We start from the raw sequence: 19,480 nt of genomic DNA, 5'->3' as shown, positions 1-19,480 counted from the left end.
TCCCTTGTTTGTCCTGAACAGTTAAACTGAGCTCTGTTCTTCAGAAAAATCCTCCAGGTCCCGCAAATTCTTCAGTTTTCCAGCATCTTCTGCATATTTGAACCCTTTCCAGCAGTGACTGTATGATTTCGAGATCCGTCTTTTCACACTGAGGACAACTGAGGGACTCAAACACAACTATTAAAAAAGCTGCAAACATTCACTGATGCTCCAGAAGGAAACACGATGCATTAAGAGTCAGGGGTGAAAACTTTTGAACAAGGTGATGATGTGCACGTTTTTCTTATTTTGTTTAAAGATCATATTTTTTCATTTAGTACTGCCCTTCGGGAGCTACAGAAGATACATACATGTTTCCCATAAGACAAAAAAGTACAATTTATCCTGTTCATCCAAAGTTTACATCCCCTGCTCTTAATGCATCGTGTTTCCTTCTGGATCATTAGTGAATGTTTGCAGCTTTTGTAATAGTTTTGTTTGAGTCCCTCAGTATATATACAATATATATATATACTACCTGGCCAAAAAAAAGTCACTGTTTGGATTTTAATAGGCAAATACTTAAGAATCTATGAATGGATCATTATTACAGTGATTATTATGTTTCTAGCATGTTATATGTTTGGCAACGGTTCTTTTAACCCTTAAAGATGGAGTGTGTAGCTTTTCATTTCTTAAACAACCATGTAGGAAGACACATCATGGCCATATTCCAGGATGACAATGTCAAGATTCATCAGGGTTAAAATTGTGAAAGAATGGTTCAGAAAGCATGAAGAATCATTTTAACACATGAATTGGCACCTCTGAGTCCTGACATCAACATCATTGTAAGTCTTTGGGATGTGCTGGAGGAGACTTTACAGAGAGCTCACCTCTTGCATTGTCAATACAAGATCTTGACCAAAAATTGATGCACCTCTTGATGGAAATAAATGTTGTGATGTTACTTATTTCCATCAAGAGGTGCGTCATTTCTTGGTCAATATCTTGTATTGACAATGCAAGAGGTGAGCACTCTGTAAAGTCTCCTCCAGCACATCCCAAAGACTTACACTGAATTTGACTTGTGTGAAAATGATTCTTCAAGCTCCTTCCCAAACATTCTTTCACAGTTTGAGCCTGATGAATCTTGACATTGTCATCCTGGAATATGGCCATGATGTGTCTTCCTACATGGTTGTTTAAGAAATGAAAAGCTACACACTCCATCTGTTAGGTTGCCAAATATATAACATGCTAGAAACACAATAATCACTGCAGTAATGATCCAGTCATGGACTCTTAAGTATTTGCCTGTTTCAATCCAAACAGCGACTTTTTATTTTTTTACTTATTTTTTTATTTTTTTTTGGCTGGGCAGTGTATGAATAATTATCACAGAAAATAAATCCAGACTCGTTATCAGTGCCCTGAAATGAATATGAGAACAATCCCAAAGGGGTTTATTTTGCAATAATGAGTGGCTTATTGTTATTATCTTGACTATTATATGGCTATGTGCCGAATAAATTAGTAGAGTGGACATGAAATAATATAATTTAAATGTATTATTAATAGAGTTAAATGGTCATTATACTAAAATAGTTGACCAATTTCTTATCATAACATACACACACCATCTTCTCGGTCTTGCACTTTTCCAGAATAAATTGAAGCTGTGGGAGAAAAGTTTTTTTTTTTTTTTTTTTTTTCAGGTCATGACCTTCACAGCAATCATTTTCATTTAAAGACACTCTACCTTGTCCAATTCAAAGATCCACAGGGCACCTTTATAAAATGAGGGTGTGTGAAGCGTTTCTGGCGGCGTGAGTGTGTTTTAATTACACACAAATCACTGGGATGAATGATGGAGGGGCGGAGAAGGGATGCAGGAGTACCCGTGGCTGATAAGATGTTGCCATGACAACCGTATCCGCGTAACCTCCCGGTTAAAGCAAGTGCTGCAGGGATTAGAAAAGCAAAGCAAAAAGTCAATCGGTATTATCTTCGCAGTTTAGAAACGGATCGCTGCATTAAACCAACTCATTTCCTTCAGATCCGTCTCGGATACTAAACATTAATTTATTTTAAAACCTTTGAAAGTTCAGTTTTGGCTCTCAGACAAGAAATATTAAATCTGTGCTTCTTCACTTTAATTACACTGAATCTGAGAAAGCAATAAAACCTGTAAAGCAAATAAAGATTTTGATCTGTCAATAAGATGTATGAGACTTATGAAGCATATGGAAACCAGGCCAATTACGTGGGTAGTTTGACATTTGGAAGACTGCAAATGCATCCGAAGATGCAGGGTATGAGCTATGAAGTTTTTCTTTATGGAGTGGGCCATAAAGTGTTGGCTTCATCATTTGGTTTTATATTTGACATTTCAAGTCTGTTGTCGTCTGTACTCAAAGGGCTCTCAGGCTTTGGTGGAAATGCTGATTATCTTATAAAGAGTTTCTTTCAGATGTTTCACACAAAGCATCACATCTTAAATCTGAAACATGGAACCAGAACAGAGAACTGAACAGCGACGGCATCACAGAACCACAAATGGAGAACATCCGCGGGACACACTCAACCCTCTACACGACTACAGCAAGCTGGTAAGTACTGTATATACTTGAAATATCAGTCTCTTCACGATACTAATTATTTATTTGCTTTATGTTGTGAAAATTGCTTGTTCCACCATCAATATATGATGAGGATATATTTTATGAATGAGATTTTTTAATGTGAACTATTAAAATCAAGATGAGAAAAGTTGTAAGTGGCCCTAAAACATATTTGGAAATTTAAGTCACGCTTAAATCTGAATGTCATTGCTGTACAAAATAATATAAAAACAAGTGTGCATAAATGCTGTACAAGCCTTTCTTAAAACGTTTTGCGTTTACTCTTAACCAACCGGTTCCAAGTTTTGTGAAGTCGACAACATTAGTTCATCACAATATGAACATCTTCCACTAATACCTGATAATCGGAAAACCTAGATGATTTCTTTTTGTGAAATCTTTGCTTGAAAAGTGGGTTTTTGATATCTCTTCAAAATAAATGACACTTGGTTTGATATTTCGATGTATATTACAATGACATTTCTAGATTAAGTGTGATTTAATGTTCACCGTTTGATACAATAAAATCAGTAATATTTTTATATTATTATAATTTTAAAAATTATTTGAATATATTTAAAATGTAATTCATTCCTGTAATGGCAAAGCTGAATTTTCAGCATCATTACTCCAGTCTTCAGTGTCACATGATCCTTCAGAAATCATTGTAATATGTTGATTTGCTGCTGAAGAAACATTTCTTATTATTATCAATGTTGAAAAGTGTTGTGCTGCTTATTATTTTTGTGGACCTGTGATACATTTTTTCCTCAGGATTATTTGATATGAAATAGAAATCTTATAAATGTCAATTTTGTTTAAAGGCACAATATGTAAATTTTCACCGCTAGAGGTCTCTTATTCCAAACAAAGGCGTAGCTTGATGACAGCCTTGATTTCACGGAACCATGGGAGGTGTTGTCTTCACGTCTACAGCCAGTGGAAAAGAATCAGGACAGGGACTCGGGCAGAAATCATGTTCATGGATGAGATTATTAACGTTACTGTAGTATGAAGCAGAGCAGGGCCGAGTGCTGTTGGAGCTGAACGAGGCTGCTGGAGCGATTGATAATGAGAGACAAGCGCGAAACACGTCTCAAGAACAGCAGAAATTTTAGTATACCACAGTCGCCGCTTCTTCCGGTCATGAGTATGTGGGGTAACGCAGAGCTGTTTTAACATATTAGATACATTTGTGTGTTCAAAGTTGTTATAGTGCTACTCTGCTACTCTACTCTGTTCGCTTGCTGGCTACTATGAGACACTTAAAGGGACAGTTCACCCAAAAAATGAAAATTGTCATCATTTACTCACCCTCAAGTAATTCCAAACCTGTATGTATTTCTTTGTTTTGCTGAACACAAAGGAAGATATTTGAAAGAATGTCAGTAACCAAACAGATCTCGCCCCCACATTGACTACCTAGGAAAAATAAATACTATGGTAGTCAGATATCTTCCTTTGTGTTCAGCAGAACAGAAATGGAACTACTTGAGGGTGAGTAAATGATGACAGAATTTAAATTTTTTGGTGAACTAATTCTTTAATGCACACTGCAGTAAGCTAGATCGATATTAGGCATGGTAAAACATGGTACTCGCTGTAAATCAAGAAAACGAGATTAAACAATAAGACTTACTGTGTTGAGCTATATAACATGATTAGTTTTCTGTCAATGACTGTATCCAAACTGTTGTTCACCTCTCTAATAAAACACATATTAAAGCGTCTTTGGTGTTTCCATTGTTTCTACAAAATAAAAAGAGAAATCGAGGGTAACGCGGGTATGATGTCATTGATGGGCGACGCACGGACATGATCCGTGTCCTGGTTAAAATTGCAAATTTCAATGGATTTAAACATTTTTGGAAACATTTGGGATAACGTAAGTACACAAGTCAACAAAATATATAACATTGTTCTAGTTTTTTTGTGTGGATATTTTAATCCAAAAATCTTACATATTGTGCCTTTAACTTGATGCATCCTTGCTGAATAAAAGTGTTTTCTTTGAAAAAAATAAAAAATAAATAAATCTGAGCCCAAACTTTTAAATGGTAGTGTATAGAGCAGCATCCACCCTGCCTAAAACAATATTACTCTCTATCTTCTTGCTGTTATTGTTCTTTGTTATTGTAGTTTTTTCTTTGTCTTTGTTTTACTTTCTTAAAACGGTGTTCTGCATGCAAATCTTTCATCACTCATCTGCACTCCGATTACACAGATCAGCGTGTACCTGCAATGGAAAAGTACTCGAATGTGCCCATATAATGTGTTTGTGAGTGTCACTCTGCGCTCAGACGGCCATCATGAATGTGTTCACAGGGTAAATGGGTGTGAAGAGGCTTTTGAGAGGGGTCTGTGTGACAAGAGGGAGTAATTGGCATTGTGCAGGTCCACATTACCCCACCATTAATACTCTTAATGATCAGCAGTCTGACAGTAAGGAGATGCTAGAAAGCGCCAGGTCCGACCACTATTGTGTGAATTCTCCAAAGAATAAAAGAGCCTCTGAAACACTTTTAGCTGACGCCGTTCTCTTTAGTTGAAGTATCACCTTCTCCATGTCTTACTTTAGGCGAATAGTTCTATTCTTGGTTTTCTTTTGTTTGATTTTAAAGACCTTTGTACCGGATCACAGGCAGTTTAAAGTACAAAGGCATAGCTGGGATTTCATAAGTGAGAATTTGTGTGGTAAGAAGTTGTATGAGTAAGCAAATCTATGAACAACTTCTTGGACAATGTCCTGACCTCAGGCAGCTCAGCTCAGATGTCTGGTTAAGCTTTGTTGTTTCTGCCGGGACATTGTGTACAGACTGCAGAGATACTGGCGATTTGATTAAACTTTTGACATGTGACACATCAATGCCTCATACAGTCTTTACTTTAATCTAATCTCCACTCTTTAATGTTGCTTAAGGTCAAGAACACCATCCAGAGCATCTCCACATGTGCCAATGTTAATGCTTCTTTTCAAATCTGTTGTTATTGCTGAAACCTTTATGAAATTAACATTAATCGACACCCATGACAAAGTCATTCGAGATTTAGTTTTAGAGTTTTTAATTTAAAATGGATCTTGTATATTTTTTAGTTGTGTATTTCCCCTTTGTATAGTTCATTGGACAGAATTATATTTTTAAAGGATTTTTTTCTTTTTTTTTTTTTAAGAAAAAAGGGCCAAATAATATTTTGCTAATCTTTTCTTGTCTCTGTTGGAGTTATAAGATTTCTGTTGCTGACATGAAGGATTTTCTTATTCCATATGTGTTGTCTGAACAGCAATACAATCACAAGAGCGTATGTAGGACATATCAAACCTGACAACCACGCTGAACTTAATAATAGCCTAAAGGTACTATATGTTGGTCTGAATTACAGCAGGAGCCACATGGGACACCCGTCAGTATAGCAGGACTGACTCAGCTGTGAGTGTCTTTGTCTCATTGTCTGTTTGACCTTACTGTGTGTTTTTCAGTCATTATAGGGAATGACTTGCATTATTGCTCATTTATGATTATAAGATAATAGTCTTATAATCAGTTCAAAAACATTTAAACAGAAATGCCACGTTTCATTGTAAAAACAAGCAAACTTTTGTTTGCATTAACCCTGACAAAACCTGACATATGAAAAAATAGTCAGTTAATTGAACCTTTAGACAAAAATTGAAAATAGTTTTTTTTTTTTTTTTTTTTTTTTTTGAGTATCATTTAAATGGCTTTTATGGCTCATACAGTATGATATAGAAGAATATAGAGCTTATAGTTGAGAAAGGAAGAGACACGAACTGAGAAAAGATATGCGATTTGGAGCAGTTGTTGATATTTATATGGCCAGAAAGCTTGTAATGTAAATCAACGAGATCTTTATAATAGTATTGCGGACTTACATAAAGTGCATTTAAATATAAGTTTTCACTCTATATCTCCCAATAATATGTATTAGTAAGATGATATTTCAATGATCAAAGCTCTAGTTTCAATTGTGGGTGGCAAAACATAATGCAATGCAGTACAATGATGATTGAGAGATGTATATATAAATGTTCCTCAAAAGTCTAATGTATTACATTTGATACTCATATTTTAACATGATTTTTCTAAACAATGATGTATGGATAATCAAGTAAACCTAAGTTGCTTCAGTCCAGTAAGTGTCCATCTTGAACTAGTAAAATTTATAAAAATTATTCTTGCTTTGTAAAAATCAGCAAAGATTTCACAGTAAAAAGACATGTGTACCATGACTTGAATTATACTAAAGGGCCTTTTATTTAATAAAATAAAGCATAAACTATCAATCAATCAATACTTTTTTTTAAGTTTTGATTGTGTTGATAATTATAGAGACTTTGCATATATGTGACCTTGGACCACAAAACCAATCATAAGGGTAAATTTTTTGAAATTGAGATTTATACATCATCTGAAAGCTGAATAAATAAGCTTTCCATGGATATGTATGGTTTGTTAGGATAGGACAATATTTGGCCGAGATACAAAATCTGGAATCTGAGGGTGCAAAAAAAATCTAAATATTGAGAAAATCACCTTTAAAGTTGTCCAAATGAAGTCCTTATCAACGCATATCCACTCACAAAAATAAATTTTTGATGTATTTACAAAATATCTTCATGGAACATGATCTTTACTTAATATCCTGATTTTTGGCATAAAAGAAAAAGCAATCAATGTTTTGACCCATACAATTTATTGTTGGCTATTGCTACAAAAATACCCGTGCGACTTATGACTGGTTTTGTGGTCCAGGGTCACATATATGATACAATAGGCTTTATAGGGTTAAAACAATGGAAGTATGAGGCAAGACACTGCACTGTCTGACTTAAACATTGTTTACATGAAACTAGTGTAATAAAATTGAAAGACAAACTGAGGGACAAGTCAAAAACATGTTGTCTGTGGTGTTCCACAGCATCTTTGGCACACTGCCGATTACCACAGACAATCATTTTGACTTTGTCCCTCAGTATGTAGAAACAAAAATCACTTATGAACCCAGAATATTCTTGTAAGCCTTGTTTTTCTTGACAAAGAGATATGGAATTAATTTCAGCCTATACGAATTTTTTTCTTACCCTCAAATACTTATACTGTCTTTTTTATCCTTGTAGCATTAGAAAAGCTTATGGATTTGGTGAACAAAGATCTGGCCTTGAGTTTTATCCAGCATCCCTCGACGGTATTGATGAGTGCATGTGGAGTTTCAGTGCATGTGGTTTCTCACAGTGTGTGATGAATAGACAAGCTCTACCTTTCAAATTACAATCACAAAGCTTAGACGGACTCAGCATTGACACCTGCACAGCGTCCATTTAACTCCATGTAAAGAGGCAGGTCTCTTAAAGGGATAGTTCACCCAAAAATGAAAATTTGATGTTTATCTGCTTACCACCAGGGCATCCAAGATGTAGGTGACTTTGTTTCTTCAGTAGAACACAAATTATGATTTTTACCTCCAACCGTTGCGGTCTGTCAGTCGTATAATGCTTGTCAATGGTAACTCCATCTATAAGAGTCAAAAAAACATGCACAGACAAATCCAAATTAAACCCTGCGGCTCGTGACGACACATTGATGTCCTAAGACACGAAACGATCGGTTTGTGTGAGAAACCAAACAGTATTTATATAATTTTTCACCTCTAAAACACCACTATGTCCAACTGCCTTGAGCATCCTGTTGGTGAGGTCTGAAAACGCGTTTTGATGACGGAAGTCTCATGCTCATACTTCAATGAGTGCGAGACATTACTTCCGTCATCAGAGCTCGTTCAGACCTCACCAACCGGATGCGCAAGGCAGTTGGACATAGTGGATGTTTGGATGCCCTGGGGGTAAGCAGATAAACATCAAATTTTCATTTTTGGGTGAACTATCCCTTTAATGGAACATTTTCCAAGTCTTATGTTTCCACCACTCCGAATATACTAAAACAAACACCTACAACTAATTATTTTTGGCCCATTGCCCCAATAACATCAGCGATATGACTGATGTGTTGTATAAAAGTGCTCTGTGTCCAGCATGACATAAGATATAGGTGAGGGGTGACGATTGGTATCATGCTCACAAACCCTCACGCCGCATTTGCTCAATTTGTCCCCACAGCTCGGCATCTGTAGCCCTGTAGGCTTTGATGTATTTAGATGTATTAATTTATTCCCCATGTTCCTGCCAGTCCTACATAATGGGGTCCTGTTCTCGTTTAATGGGCCTTACAAAATTCATAAGGTAATTACTGTGAGTGATTGGATTAGGTTAAAACACAAATGTGACTTTGTACTAGCAAAAGCTAGTCTAAGGGAAAAGTGTCTGGCTTTTTTTTTAGGTCAGATTTATGAGAAATGATTTACATAAAATAATCATCAAGCATCGACTACTAAAACAATTCAATTTATTTTAATAGAGATGATTGGACACTTCTCGGTTCATTGGTTTTGTGTTATATTTGAAACAGATTTTTTTTTTTTTTTTTTGGGGGGGGGGGAAACCTGGCACTGAAAGAAAGGATTTATCCTGTTTGTCTGAGAGATTTGATTCTGGTGGCACAAAGACTGCAGCCTTTGATCCAATTACAGTGTATGTATATCCCGGGTCACTTCCTGTCCCACAGTCGTAGCCTGAGGAGCGGGGGCCGCAATCACGACTCAGTCGAATTATTGAGTTTGTGCCCTTAAGCCACTCTTTCTTTCCGCATCCATGACCGTGTGTATATCTGTGTGCTTGTGTAACCGTTCGGCCAGGGCTAATGTTTCAGAGCGGTTTGAGAAGGGTCACCAGCTGTGTTTCAAACATCTGTTCCTCATAGAAGCAGCCATGGATCCCATTTCCTCGATCCCTGTCATGTTTAGAAAGAGAGATTAAGCTTTGTGCCGTCTACCGAGGGTCTCCTCCTCTCTTTGACTCATCTTCACCGCCTGCTTAGCTGCAAATCAAACGAAACTGTCTGAGCCATTGGCTGACGTTGATGGACAGGGGTTTGAGAGGTGCAGTGTTTTTCATTAGACACGCAACTGCAAACCCCATTTCGTGGAAAGGGGGGTTTGCGTCAGAGCTGTGAGCGTAACTCATTTATTCCGATAAATATAAACAGTGGCTGTCCCTTTTTTAATTGGAATTTAGATATGAGTATCCATCCTTTCCAGAAATTGACTTTTTCTGGGGGGTGGTTAGGGCTAGCGTTAGTAATTTAAAGCAAAACCTGTCTAAAAACTGTACACATCTTTGGATCGAAAATATGAATTAGCTTAAAATTTGCCAGAACAATCACATTCCCGATATGTAAATTCTTGATCCATTTCACAGATGCATTTTCGAACAAATCGGATGTCTGTTTTGAGTTCTCCACGCGTCTGACTAATGAGCTAGTTGAGAAATGTGACTTCAGCCTCTTATAGAAGCAGCTGTGGAGTCTATTACCAGAAATAATGTTTAAACACATGTTTTACAGACCCATGATTTAGAAAACCTGTAGATCATTCTTTGTTTGCGTCAATGTATATTCTCCCACATATTAGTAAAATGTCAGTTTTTTACTTTCTTATTAGAATACATGCATCTAGAAAATTTGAATAGGGTAATTTATGCATATGTAAAAACAAATTAGAAATAAATGTTTGTAGCAGTAGTCAATAAAGTCATTTGAAAAGGTTTTTGTTTTAACAACAGTAGAGGGCAGTCACTCCACCTGAGTGCCTTTAAATCAGATGCACCTTTCAGAAACCTTCATTATAAAATTAATAATCTGAAATGCATTTCATTATCTGTAATGCAAGTTATTAAACATTATTTTAGGTCATTATATCTGCCTCATGCTTTGTGTCTTTGTATGGCCACTGGTATTTTCCTGTTCTTTTAGACATGATACCAAATTAATACCATATTTATTCCTTTTATTCCTTTAGTATACCATATTCATGGTAAATATCATGTGTGTAAGAATATGTCAGCATCTAATCTCATCACTTTACCATTGTACCACCATAGTAGCCTACATTTGGTAAACTGATATATGAAATATATAGGCTATGACATTATTTTCAGACAAAAATGAAAGTGCTTATAAATCTCATCATATTTGTGCTATAGGCTTTGATGTATTTACATATACTGTATTTATTTTTTCATTAGCTACCTTCCAGTGCTACAAAATATGGTCCTGCTTTTGTTTAATATAATTAAGTGATGGAATAATTAATACTTTCTACATGTAATTCTTAGTATAAACCATCTAATGCAAATGTTGATACTGTTTATAGATCATGCATGAAAGGACACTTCCATAAGACAGAGGAGGAGGGAGTGAACATGGCGGGCATTGGGACCCCGTCGCCTCCTCCTCAGCGGCAGCAGCAAGGTTTCCTCCGTGTGCGCGAGTGTGATTGAGCTCTTCACTGCAGGACACATTCAGATCCCAGTATCAACCAGACGGGACACAGCAACGCCCTCTCTATCTCTCTGTCTGTGGATTTGGACTTTTTATACTGAGCTTCAGCAGGGACAACAAACTTTCTTAATTAAATATCTATAGGACAAACAGTTCTTTTAATTTTTTTCTCTGAATTTTTGGATTCTTTTTTGGTTTTGATGCTCACTTTTATTACATTGAGATTATCTGACCATGTCATAAGTGTTTCTCAGATGCACTTAGTTCATAAGAAGAATCTCCATAACATTATTATCGGTGGATATATAAATGAATGAGCTGTCAGAGATGCTGGTGTCCAGGGATTATTGCGCGCTTATGATGCGAGATCGGAAGGAATGCGACGCGCGCTCTCGGGAGAAGGCGGACGGTGAAGTGGAGCGGGTTCGAACCCGAGAGCGTCTGGACGCGACTGTAGCAGGTCTAACCGAGCTGGAGTATCTGAGGCAGAGACAGGAGCTGCTGGTCAGGAGTGTGTTGAACTGTCAGGAGGCTGCAGGAAAGGACAAACCCTGCCATACAGTGGAGGACAGCTATCTGAATACTGAAGAAAAACTTCTGGAGGAGAATATTTTATTACTCAGAAAACAATTGGTGAGTAAAATAAACTGTTTATTGTTGTTGTTGAAGTAGAATGTAACGCAACAACTTTCTCCCACCTGTATTTCTGAAGATTTTTTGTTTGTTTTTTGTCATTGTCATTTGTATTGTATTTTAGTAATGGTAATCGAATATCCCTTACAAGGGATCGTAGTACAGTGATGGTATCTGATGGTAATACTGTGTACTGTGATATGTACCATGGTACTAAATTTTATGTAGCATTGTATGTGCATGGTACTCCAGGGTATTTCTAAGAATACCATGGTTCTACCAGGGTACATGGTTAATGCATTGAGCATTTTCAGATTTGTTTTTTTTTTTTTAGATTTTTAAAATTTTTAAAAGAAAGAAAGATTTTTTTTATTTCTGTAATTAAAGGCTTAGTTGGATCGAGTTCAGTTAAAATAATTGAAAATCTGTTCATTTGATTTTTTTTTTTTTTTTTCTTTTTCTGGTATAGGCTTTTTTTTCTTCTTCTTCTTCTTCTTCTTCTTCTTCTTCTTCTTCTTTGCCTTTACAGTCATGTGACACCAGAAACTCAAGCGGTTTAATCATTAGAATGACATTAAAACAAAAAAAAAAGAGAACCATTTAAAACTTCCTGAAGGTAGTAGAACATCCCTGAGTTTCTAATGCAAGTCTAGGAGGGGGTCTGACTGGCTTGAATAAGATTAGTTGATGGGCTTCAATGGAAATGAACTTTTTACAAGCCCAGCTCAAGCCCCCTGCTGACTTTAGAGGATGACGAAGATTAAATTTAACAGTTGGGCCAAAGACACCTGGTTCCACTTGAGGTATTTGCAAACATTTCCATTATTGTAACCCTACGGGGTTCATGCATTGTGGTTAATGTGTTGTATACAGAAAAGAATTACAAGGTTTGGATTTATTTCCTGGCTTTGCTAAAGCCTCAGACATGTACACAAGTGGCTTGAATCTTCTCCGCTGTAGTTTGGCATAATTACACTTGTTTATCTTGAGGTCAGTTTGTTTGCAGGCCTCACACCCAGAACTACATTAAAGTTAATGGTAATGTGTGGATCATATAATGCCTAATGTCTTTATGATTTCCCAAAAACAAACAACCAATCCTCTGTGGTCTTTGACTGAGCTGAGCTTGTGCAATGAATTAAGTATAAACCAGAAATGTAGACACCATCGTCCCAAACCAAGGCCCAGGCCATCAACAGTGGTCTGGGGTTAATTTGATGCCGTTTCAAAATAACCGTCGGTGTGTTCTGCAAATGGCACTTTGTGTAAAAATGGTCTGCACAGCCCAGCATGCTGAGAGCTCAGGGCCCATAAATCACTTGCAGCCCGCCTGTCAGGACCAGGCTTTTTTACAGCCTCGGTCTGCAGCGGAGGAAACGCCATTCCACTGCTCCATATAGCCAGGAATCTGCACTGCATTACTTCCCCTGTCAGCAAACAGCAGTTAAAATTTGCAGCAGATAACATGCCTCTGATTATAGGTCATTTGAAGTAATGTCCGTCTGCTTTGAAGGGGCCACATTTTCCTCGGTCTGCCGTTTCACCACGCTTAATTTGGAATGCAGCACATGATACGGGTGTTGTCAGATGCATCCAATTGCTCTCAAGCGGTGTGTCGAAGTTGAATGGTTATTCCCATGCGAGGTGTGACTCTTATTTAGTTCATTACATCTGTCTGATCAGTGCCATGAGGCCACCGGCATTGAGACATACACTGTGAAATGCAATTGTTTGCAGATTCTTGTAAGGGCTGCAGGGCAAAAGCTTGTAAATGAAATGCCAAAAATTTGTACCATTTACGAAGCTGCTAAACTACTAAACATTCATGAAATCTTTTGTTAACATCTTTTCAATATGTGTTCTTTCTTTATAGAACTGCCTTAGGAGACGAGATGCAGGTTTGATCAACCAGCTCCAGGAATTAGACAGGCAGATCAGTGACCTGCGGTTGGACACAGAGACTTCGCATGAACACGTGGAAACGGACAGCCGACCAAGCTCAGGTTAGTATCTTTTGTGGAGCCGTAACATTTTGAGAGGGGCTTGAATTCTGTGCACTGCATGTTTTATAGAATTATCATCAAGGGTTGATAAAATTGATAGCCTGCAGATTGTCTGCATAAAACCAATCTTAGCAAGTGGCGTAGGAAGAAAGGATTTCTAATAAAACTGATTCACAAGCACAGAAAAGCATTCCTAATGATTGTTAATCTTCAGCAATCACCCGAGGGTGGTAATCAGATGTCCTGTTCGAATTATATCACTTTGCATAAGACTACTTTATGTGCTTTGGGCCTGTAGTAGCATGCGTACCTGCAAGCCCTAATGTCTGTTGGAAACTGTTTAGCTGTTTTGCTTAAGCACTAATTTGGTAATGCGAACAATCTGCACCCTGTACTAGAGGCCTGCTACAGCTACATTAGTTTACATTCCAAAAACGAGAGGTCATTTTAGTGCTGGAACTGACTGCACTTTTGTTGGAGGAAGGTTATATAAAGTGGAGATTGATTACATGTGTGTATGCTCCTCTCTGAAAGTCTTGATTGTTTAAATGGCCTTATAACTGTTTGTAACATGAAAATAGGGTTCTTCAACCTTTAGGTTGGTTTTATTTTCATCACAGCTGCAAACAGCTATTTTGGGTGCTATTTGTAGTAGTTATAATGGTTTTATTCTTTACCATTTTAATGCTAATATCAATTGTGATGTATGGAGATCTGGTTCCTCACTCTCTTTCCTCTGGCAAATGGATACCTTCCTGAAGGCTATGTTATTCAAATCGTAGTTGAAAGTAGGTTCCAGAAGAGCGCTCAGTTAAGAGTGAAAAGGCACAGTCTTTGGATCATCACCTCATTCCTGACGATGTAAAATTAATGTGTTAATGTCTCGCCCTCTCTCTCCCAGGCTTTTACGACCTAAGCGACGGTGCTTCTGGATCCCTCTCCAATTCCTCCAACTCCGTCTTCAGCGAGTGTTTGTCCAGTTGTCGTTCCACCACCTGCCTGTGCACCCCCCTCGACACCTCGCTCTGTCCCTCTGAGGGAAGGCTTAAGCCTGCAGGTGAGAGTCTCCTTGTGACGGTTTGAGGTTTCTGGGTCATTCAGACTGGTATTACCCATCAGCACGGTTCCATGCAGTCTTGAAACACTGTTCCCTTCTCTAGCTTTGTTATGCAGAACTATTTACTTAATGGTGATTCCTTCCTCCAGGCTTAAAAGCTGGTATCACAAAGAAGGGCCGCTTTGTTTGTTTGTTTCTAGTTTCTTCAAATGACATCCATTTTTGTGTTGCATTACCGTTAACAGAAAGCATCCTGTAATCACTTAAGCTCGACTGTGCAAATAGAGGTGAAACAAGAGAAGTTTGGTCCCAGACAGAGATAGAAACAGTTTCACAGCCCTGCTGATGGCTCTCCCAGCCACACCTATAAGCCAACAACAAAAGGCTCGTTAGTACATCAAAACTAATCAGCCACCCACCCAGCTAAGCACTAGAACTCTATGAATCTCCTCTCACATGCCATAGCATAATGAAATTAGCGGTTTTAGTGATCTGACATTGTCTTTTCTTGTAGTATTAACTCTTGTGTTCTTTGGGATTTGCAGATGAGCTGGGAATTTGTGCAGAGTGTGAATGCCATTGCGAAGACTCAAGTTCCGGAACAGTCCGCAGGTCTCTTTCTGCATCCTACTCCCCTTCCCCGGATGGCACCTGCGATGGCCTTTCTAAATTCCACTGTGATCTCATTGCCAAAAATTGTAATGATGTGTACCGGTACCCCAGCCCTCTCCATGCCGTGGCTGTCCAGAGTCCCATCTTCTTTCAATCTATGACTAGTAACCTAAAGGACGATTGTAGCTTCTCCAAGCTTGGTGAAGCATCAAGTGATGAACAGAAACCAGAGCAGGTCATGGGCACCCAGAATTCATCTTGGCATGCCTCTCAGACACTCCAAAACAAAAAACTGGATAGTTATATCTTTGGGCTACTTCAGAGGAGGGCACAACCATTGAGGACCAGCAAACCTCGAACAAGCATCAACACTGACCCCTCCAAGAGCATTTTAAGGCAGGCTAGTCTTTGCTCACGGGCCCCTGCTGCTGTCCAGGCCCAGCAAAGGACCTCTGACCTCAAGCCTAACTGGCAGACATGTTTACAAGATGCATCAGCAACTAGCACTGAGCCAAGCACAGCTTCGCCCCAAAGACAGTGGTCTGCTGAGTCTCCAAGTCAACCACAGAACAGTTACTCAATCACTAATGATAATAACACTAGTTGCCTCTTGAAGAAGAAAGTTTTCGGAGCCAGTAAAGGCCAGCCGTTAAGTGTTGCATCGAAGGACTGCCAGGACTTAGGCAGCCCAAATGCAATTTCCTCTCCCAAACTCAACAAGCATTCTTATTACACTGTGGAAGACAATAAATCAGGACAAGCAATGAAAACGAGTCCTCTTAAGAGGAGTCCTAAAGCTCAGGCTCCAGCAAGTTGTGGTAAAGACGCCGAGCAGCTGGCTCCAGAGTTGCTTAGTCTCGGTTCTTCTTCGCAAAGCCAAGATGAGGGAGGTCAAATGGTCAGTGCCCAGTTCATCCCTGCTCAGAAACAGAATGTAAATCTCCGCAAGGGTGGCACCAAGAACATCAAAATTGTCAAAGTGAAAAATTCCACCAGTGCAAAAAGTAGACCTCATGTGTCCAAGCATGTTTCAGAGATTGTTCGTGACAAGCATCGGACAGGATCTAGGAGGTCTCGACAAGTGGACGATGTCCACCATGTACACAAATCCTACAAAAAGGCCTCCACAAAAGCCAAGAGAATCCCTGCCTCCATCCCTGAAGAACGAATCCTGGAGAAGCACACCAGTTCCACAGGGGGTCGATCTTCTGCCCAGAGACACCACGGACATCACCGACATGAGGCGGTGTTGGCCAAACCCAAGTACAAGCGCAACGACTACCACCGGCGACCGAGGGGTCTCCACGAGATCCCATACGAGGAGGCTTACAGGAGGGCTCACTGCAGGCAGAAACGAGAAATGCTGGGCCACATGTCAGCCATGCACCTGCCATCTAACGCACACTACACCAGCCCCTACGCCTACGTGGGCAGCGACTCTGAATATTCAGCAGAGTGCGCCTCTCTCTTCCATTCCACCATTCTGGACACAAGCGAGGATGAGCGCAGTAACTATACCACCAACTGTTTTGGAGACAGCGAGTCAAGCGCCAGCGAGGCGGACTATGTAGCTGAGAGCAGCACTAGTAGTGACTCTGAGGGCAGTGCAGGGGTCAACTGGCGCCAGTTCAACCAGGCGGGTGCAGGATCCCACGGAATGACGTCAGCACAGGCAAAGGCATTTGTCAAAATCAAGGCTTCCCACAATTTGAAGAAGAAGATCTTGCGTTTCCGATCAGGCTCTTTAAAACTCATGACCACAGTGTGAGAGACTTGAGAGGGACACAGAGATCAGTTAGGATGCAGCCAATCAAATTGGCTTCTCTCCCTTATCACACAATCAAGTGCCTAGACAGAAATCAGCTGCACGGCCTAAAACTGCCTGTCTGTTAGCTGAGAACTCAACTTCTGTCCAGCACAACGCCTTCCCCTGCACTTTTCACCCCTTTGATGTCATTGTCTGTAGCCTTTTTTAACTTTTTGTTTTGTATTTATTATAAATTCAGCTTTTGCTGTGATGCATCTACATAGCAAGTACTATGTAATTGCATGGTTCATACACGGTTTACTTTTCTAAAGATATTTATAACTTAATATATTTGGTTAGCCATACATGGAAATAAAATAGGAAAGTATGACTGAACTGAAGCAGTGTATGACAGACAGTCTGTCTGAGAAATGTTCATCCAAGCCTAGTTCACCTGCTGATCATTAAGGGCTTTTGTTAAATGCACATTAAATATGCATGAGCAACAGCTTTACCATTTACCTTATTAGCTGTAAATGACCCTTTTGTAAAATAAATGTTAATGTATGTTGATTTCTTGTGTCTTTATTCTTTATTAAATCCAATTGTCAAAATCATTCAGTGTCTTTGTTTATTTGATGGCTGTATTTCTGTGTACTTTTGAGTCCTAGAAACCATGTCAAAGTACCAGTACATGTACTGAACAGTCCTAATATTGCACCCCTGTTTATTTTTATGGTCTGTAAATTGGAATTTCCAATGTCAAGGCCATGTTAATTCACCCCAACCCCCCTGCTAGAGCTGATGGTAGTTAAATGTGGCATCTAATTTTAGTCTCTGCAAGTGTTAGCAAACAAACACTTAACGTTCTTCCTCTATGCCATTTGGGTAGCATCGTTCAGGGACTTAGCATCAGCAGTGCTGTCTGTCTCTTTCAGCACTGAAGAACATAATGAAAACATGAGGATCACATGTTGCATTCATTCTTGATTTGTATCTTTGCAATAAACATCTCTGCTGTTGCTTAGATGGTCTGGAGAGAAAAACAGATTAAATATAGAGGACAGATAAAAAGTGAATATGTAGTCAAAGAGAAAAGTGCAAACAACTAAACCGGTTGCACTCAAGATATTCTGTTCTTACATGACCTTTCATTTTGGGCTCATGTCCCTCATGATCACGTTGAAGATATTTCCCCTTCTGTTTCCAGAATCTAGCATAGATAGCCTCCTGGAATAGGTCTAGCTTTTTAAAGCACAGTGCATCCGTTTATATTACCGCAGCTGTGTGAAAACCAGACTGTTCTCCTCTTTCTGGCATTTAAGAGCACATGGCTTTTCCTGCCTGGTTACAAGATGTTTCTTTATCCACACTGAGACCACTAAATCTTCGTATTCAGAGTCAGTTAGATGACAGTTTATTTAGCATGCATGATATTAAACAAAAGGATTTAGAGTATAAGAAATTCATTAAGATGGTGTCAGATTTCTGTAAGATCCATATGCATCCATATTGTTGTTGCCAAAGCCTAGTTTACTTGGCAGAATGTTTAAGTAGTTCATTCTAAGAAGTTCACAGTGAGTTTAGACGTCAGCAAACATGTCTGAGAAACATCTCATTTTTGTAACTGTAACTGTGTTTTGCATTATGTTTCTGTGAAAGTACTAGTAATGAAGAGCAAAACATTTATATCTGGTGGGTATTCTTCAAAATGACAATAAATTAACCATGATTACCATGGTTTGTTTAGACATGTAATGATTTTATTGTCAATGTAGTATTATCATCTGATATCATCACTACACTGCCAAAGTAATTTTTGTAAGGGTACTACTATGGTACTTTTATGTTTGTTCATTTTTGGACAAGTATCATGGTAGTACCATTGTACAGTATGAATACCATGGCATTGTCATCTGACACTGTACCATGGTATAGTACTGTAGTCCTTTTCTGTTGAGCTTGAATGTTTGTTGAGAGCTCACATAAGTTATTTTGAGTAATTAGTGTTTGATACTATTTATGAAATAATTTAACCTTACAAAGAAGGCTAAAAGAAGTTTAAATTTAGAAGTAATCTTTTTTTTTTTGTCCTGAAGAATGCTAAAGTCATAGCTTACACTGGTTCAGGGCAGTTGTGGTCGCTATGTTGTCCAAGGTCAGTTAGGCCCTGTGGAGCAAGCAGGTTGGGGCCTGAGACCGTGGGCTATGAGAAGCATGCATTCAGTGTTGATATAGCCTTGCTTCTGAGTTACTCTCCAGGGCCCAATGACTCTCTCAGGCCTGTCAAAGATCACGCACAGATCAATCTTCTTTTGAAACCAGCTCATCCAGCCAGGTCAGCGAGAGGCCAAGTTGGTAAACTTAATACATGGACAACTGGCGGATAACCCACGCAAAACAATCTCCACACC

The 19,480-nt window shown here is 38.8% G+C and overlaps 1 protein-coding gene across 1 annotated transcript; it reads left to right on the top strand.

The window, feature by feature from the left end:
- The first annotated feature begins 1,226 nt into the window (after positions 1 to 1,226).
- Positions 1,227 to 17,683, top strand: dact1 (dishevelled-binding antagonist of beta-catenin 1). Its single transcript, XM_051867301.1, has 5 exons — positions 1,227 to 2,591; positions 10,887 to 11,647; positions 13,521 to 13,650; positions 14,552 to 14,707; positions 15,253 to 17,683. The coding sequence occupies exons 2-5, from the start codon at positions 11,324 to 11,326 to the stop codon at positions 17,085 to 17,087; spliced, it is 2,445 nt and encodes an 814-aa protein (XP_051723261.1). The 5' UTR covers positions 1,227 to 2,591; positions 10,887 to 11,323; the 3' UTR covers positions 17,088 to 17,683.
- Positions 17,684 to 19,480: the final 1,797 nt, after the last annotated feature.

The sequence above is a fragment of the Ctenopharyngodon idella genome, chromosome 17 (genome assembly GCF_019924925.1).
Source record: "Ctenopharyngodon idella isolate HZGC_01 chromosome 17, HZGC01, whole genome shotgun sequence".
Lineage (NCBI taxonomy): Eukaryota > Metazoa > Chordata > Actinopteri > Cypriniformes > Xenocyprididae > Ctenopharyngodon > Ctenopharyngodon idella.
This window is presented reverse-complemented; position numbering and strand designations above follow the sequence as displayed.

Bases quoted from the DNA above. Each gene is read 5' to 3' on its own strand.
- dact1 (XM_051867301.1), top strand. From the start codon at position 11,324: ATGAATGAGCTGTCAGAGATGCTGGTGTCCAGGGATTATTGCGCGCTT. The intron at 11,648-13,520 runs GTGAGTAAAATA...CTTTCTTTATAG, and splicing joins TATTACTCAGAAAACAATTG to AACTGCCTTAGGAGACGAGA. The intron at 13,651-14,551 runs GTTAGTATCTTT...TCTCTCTCCCAG, and splicing joins GGACAGCCGACCAAGCTCAG to GCTTTTACGACCTAAGCGAC.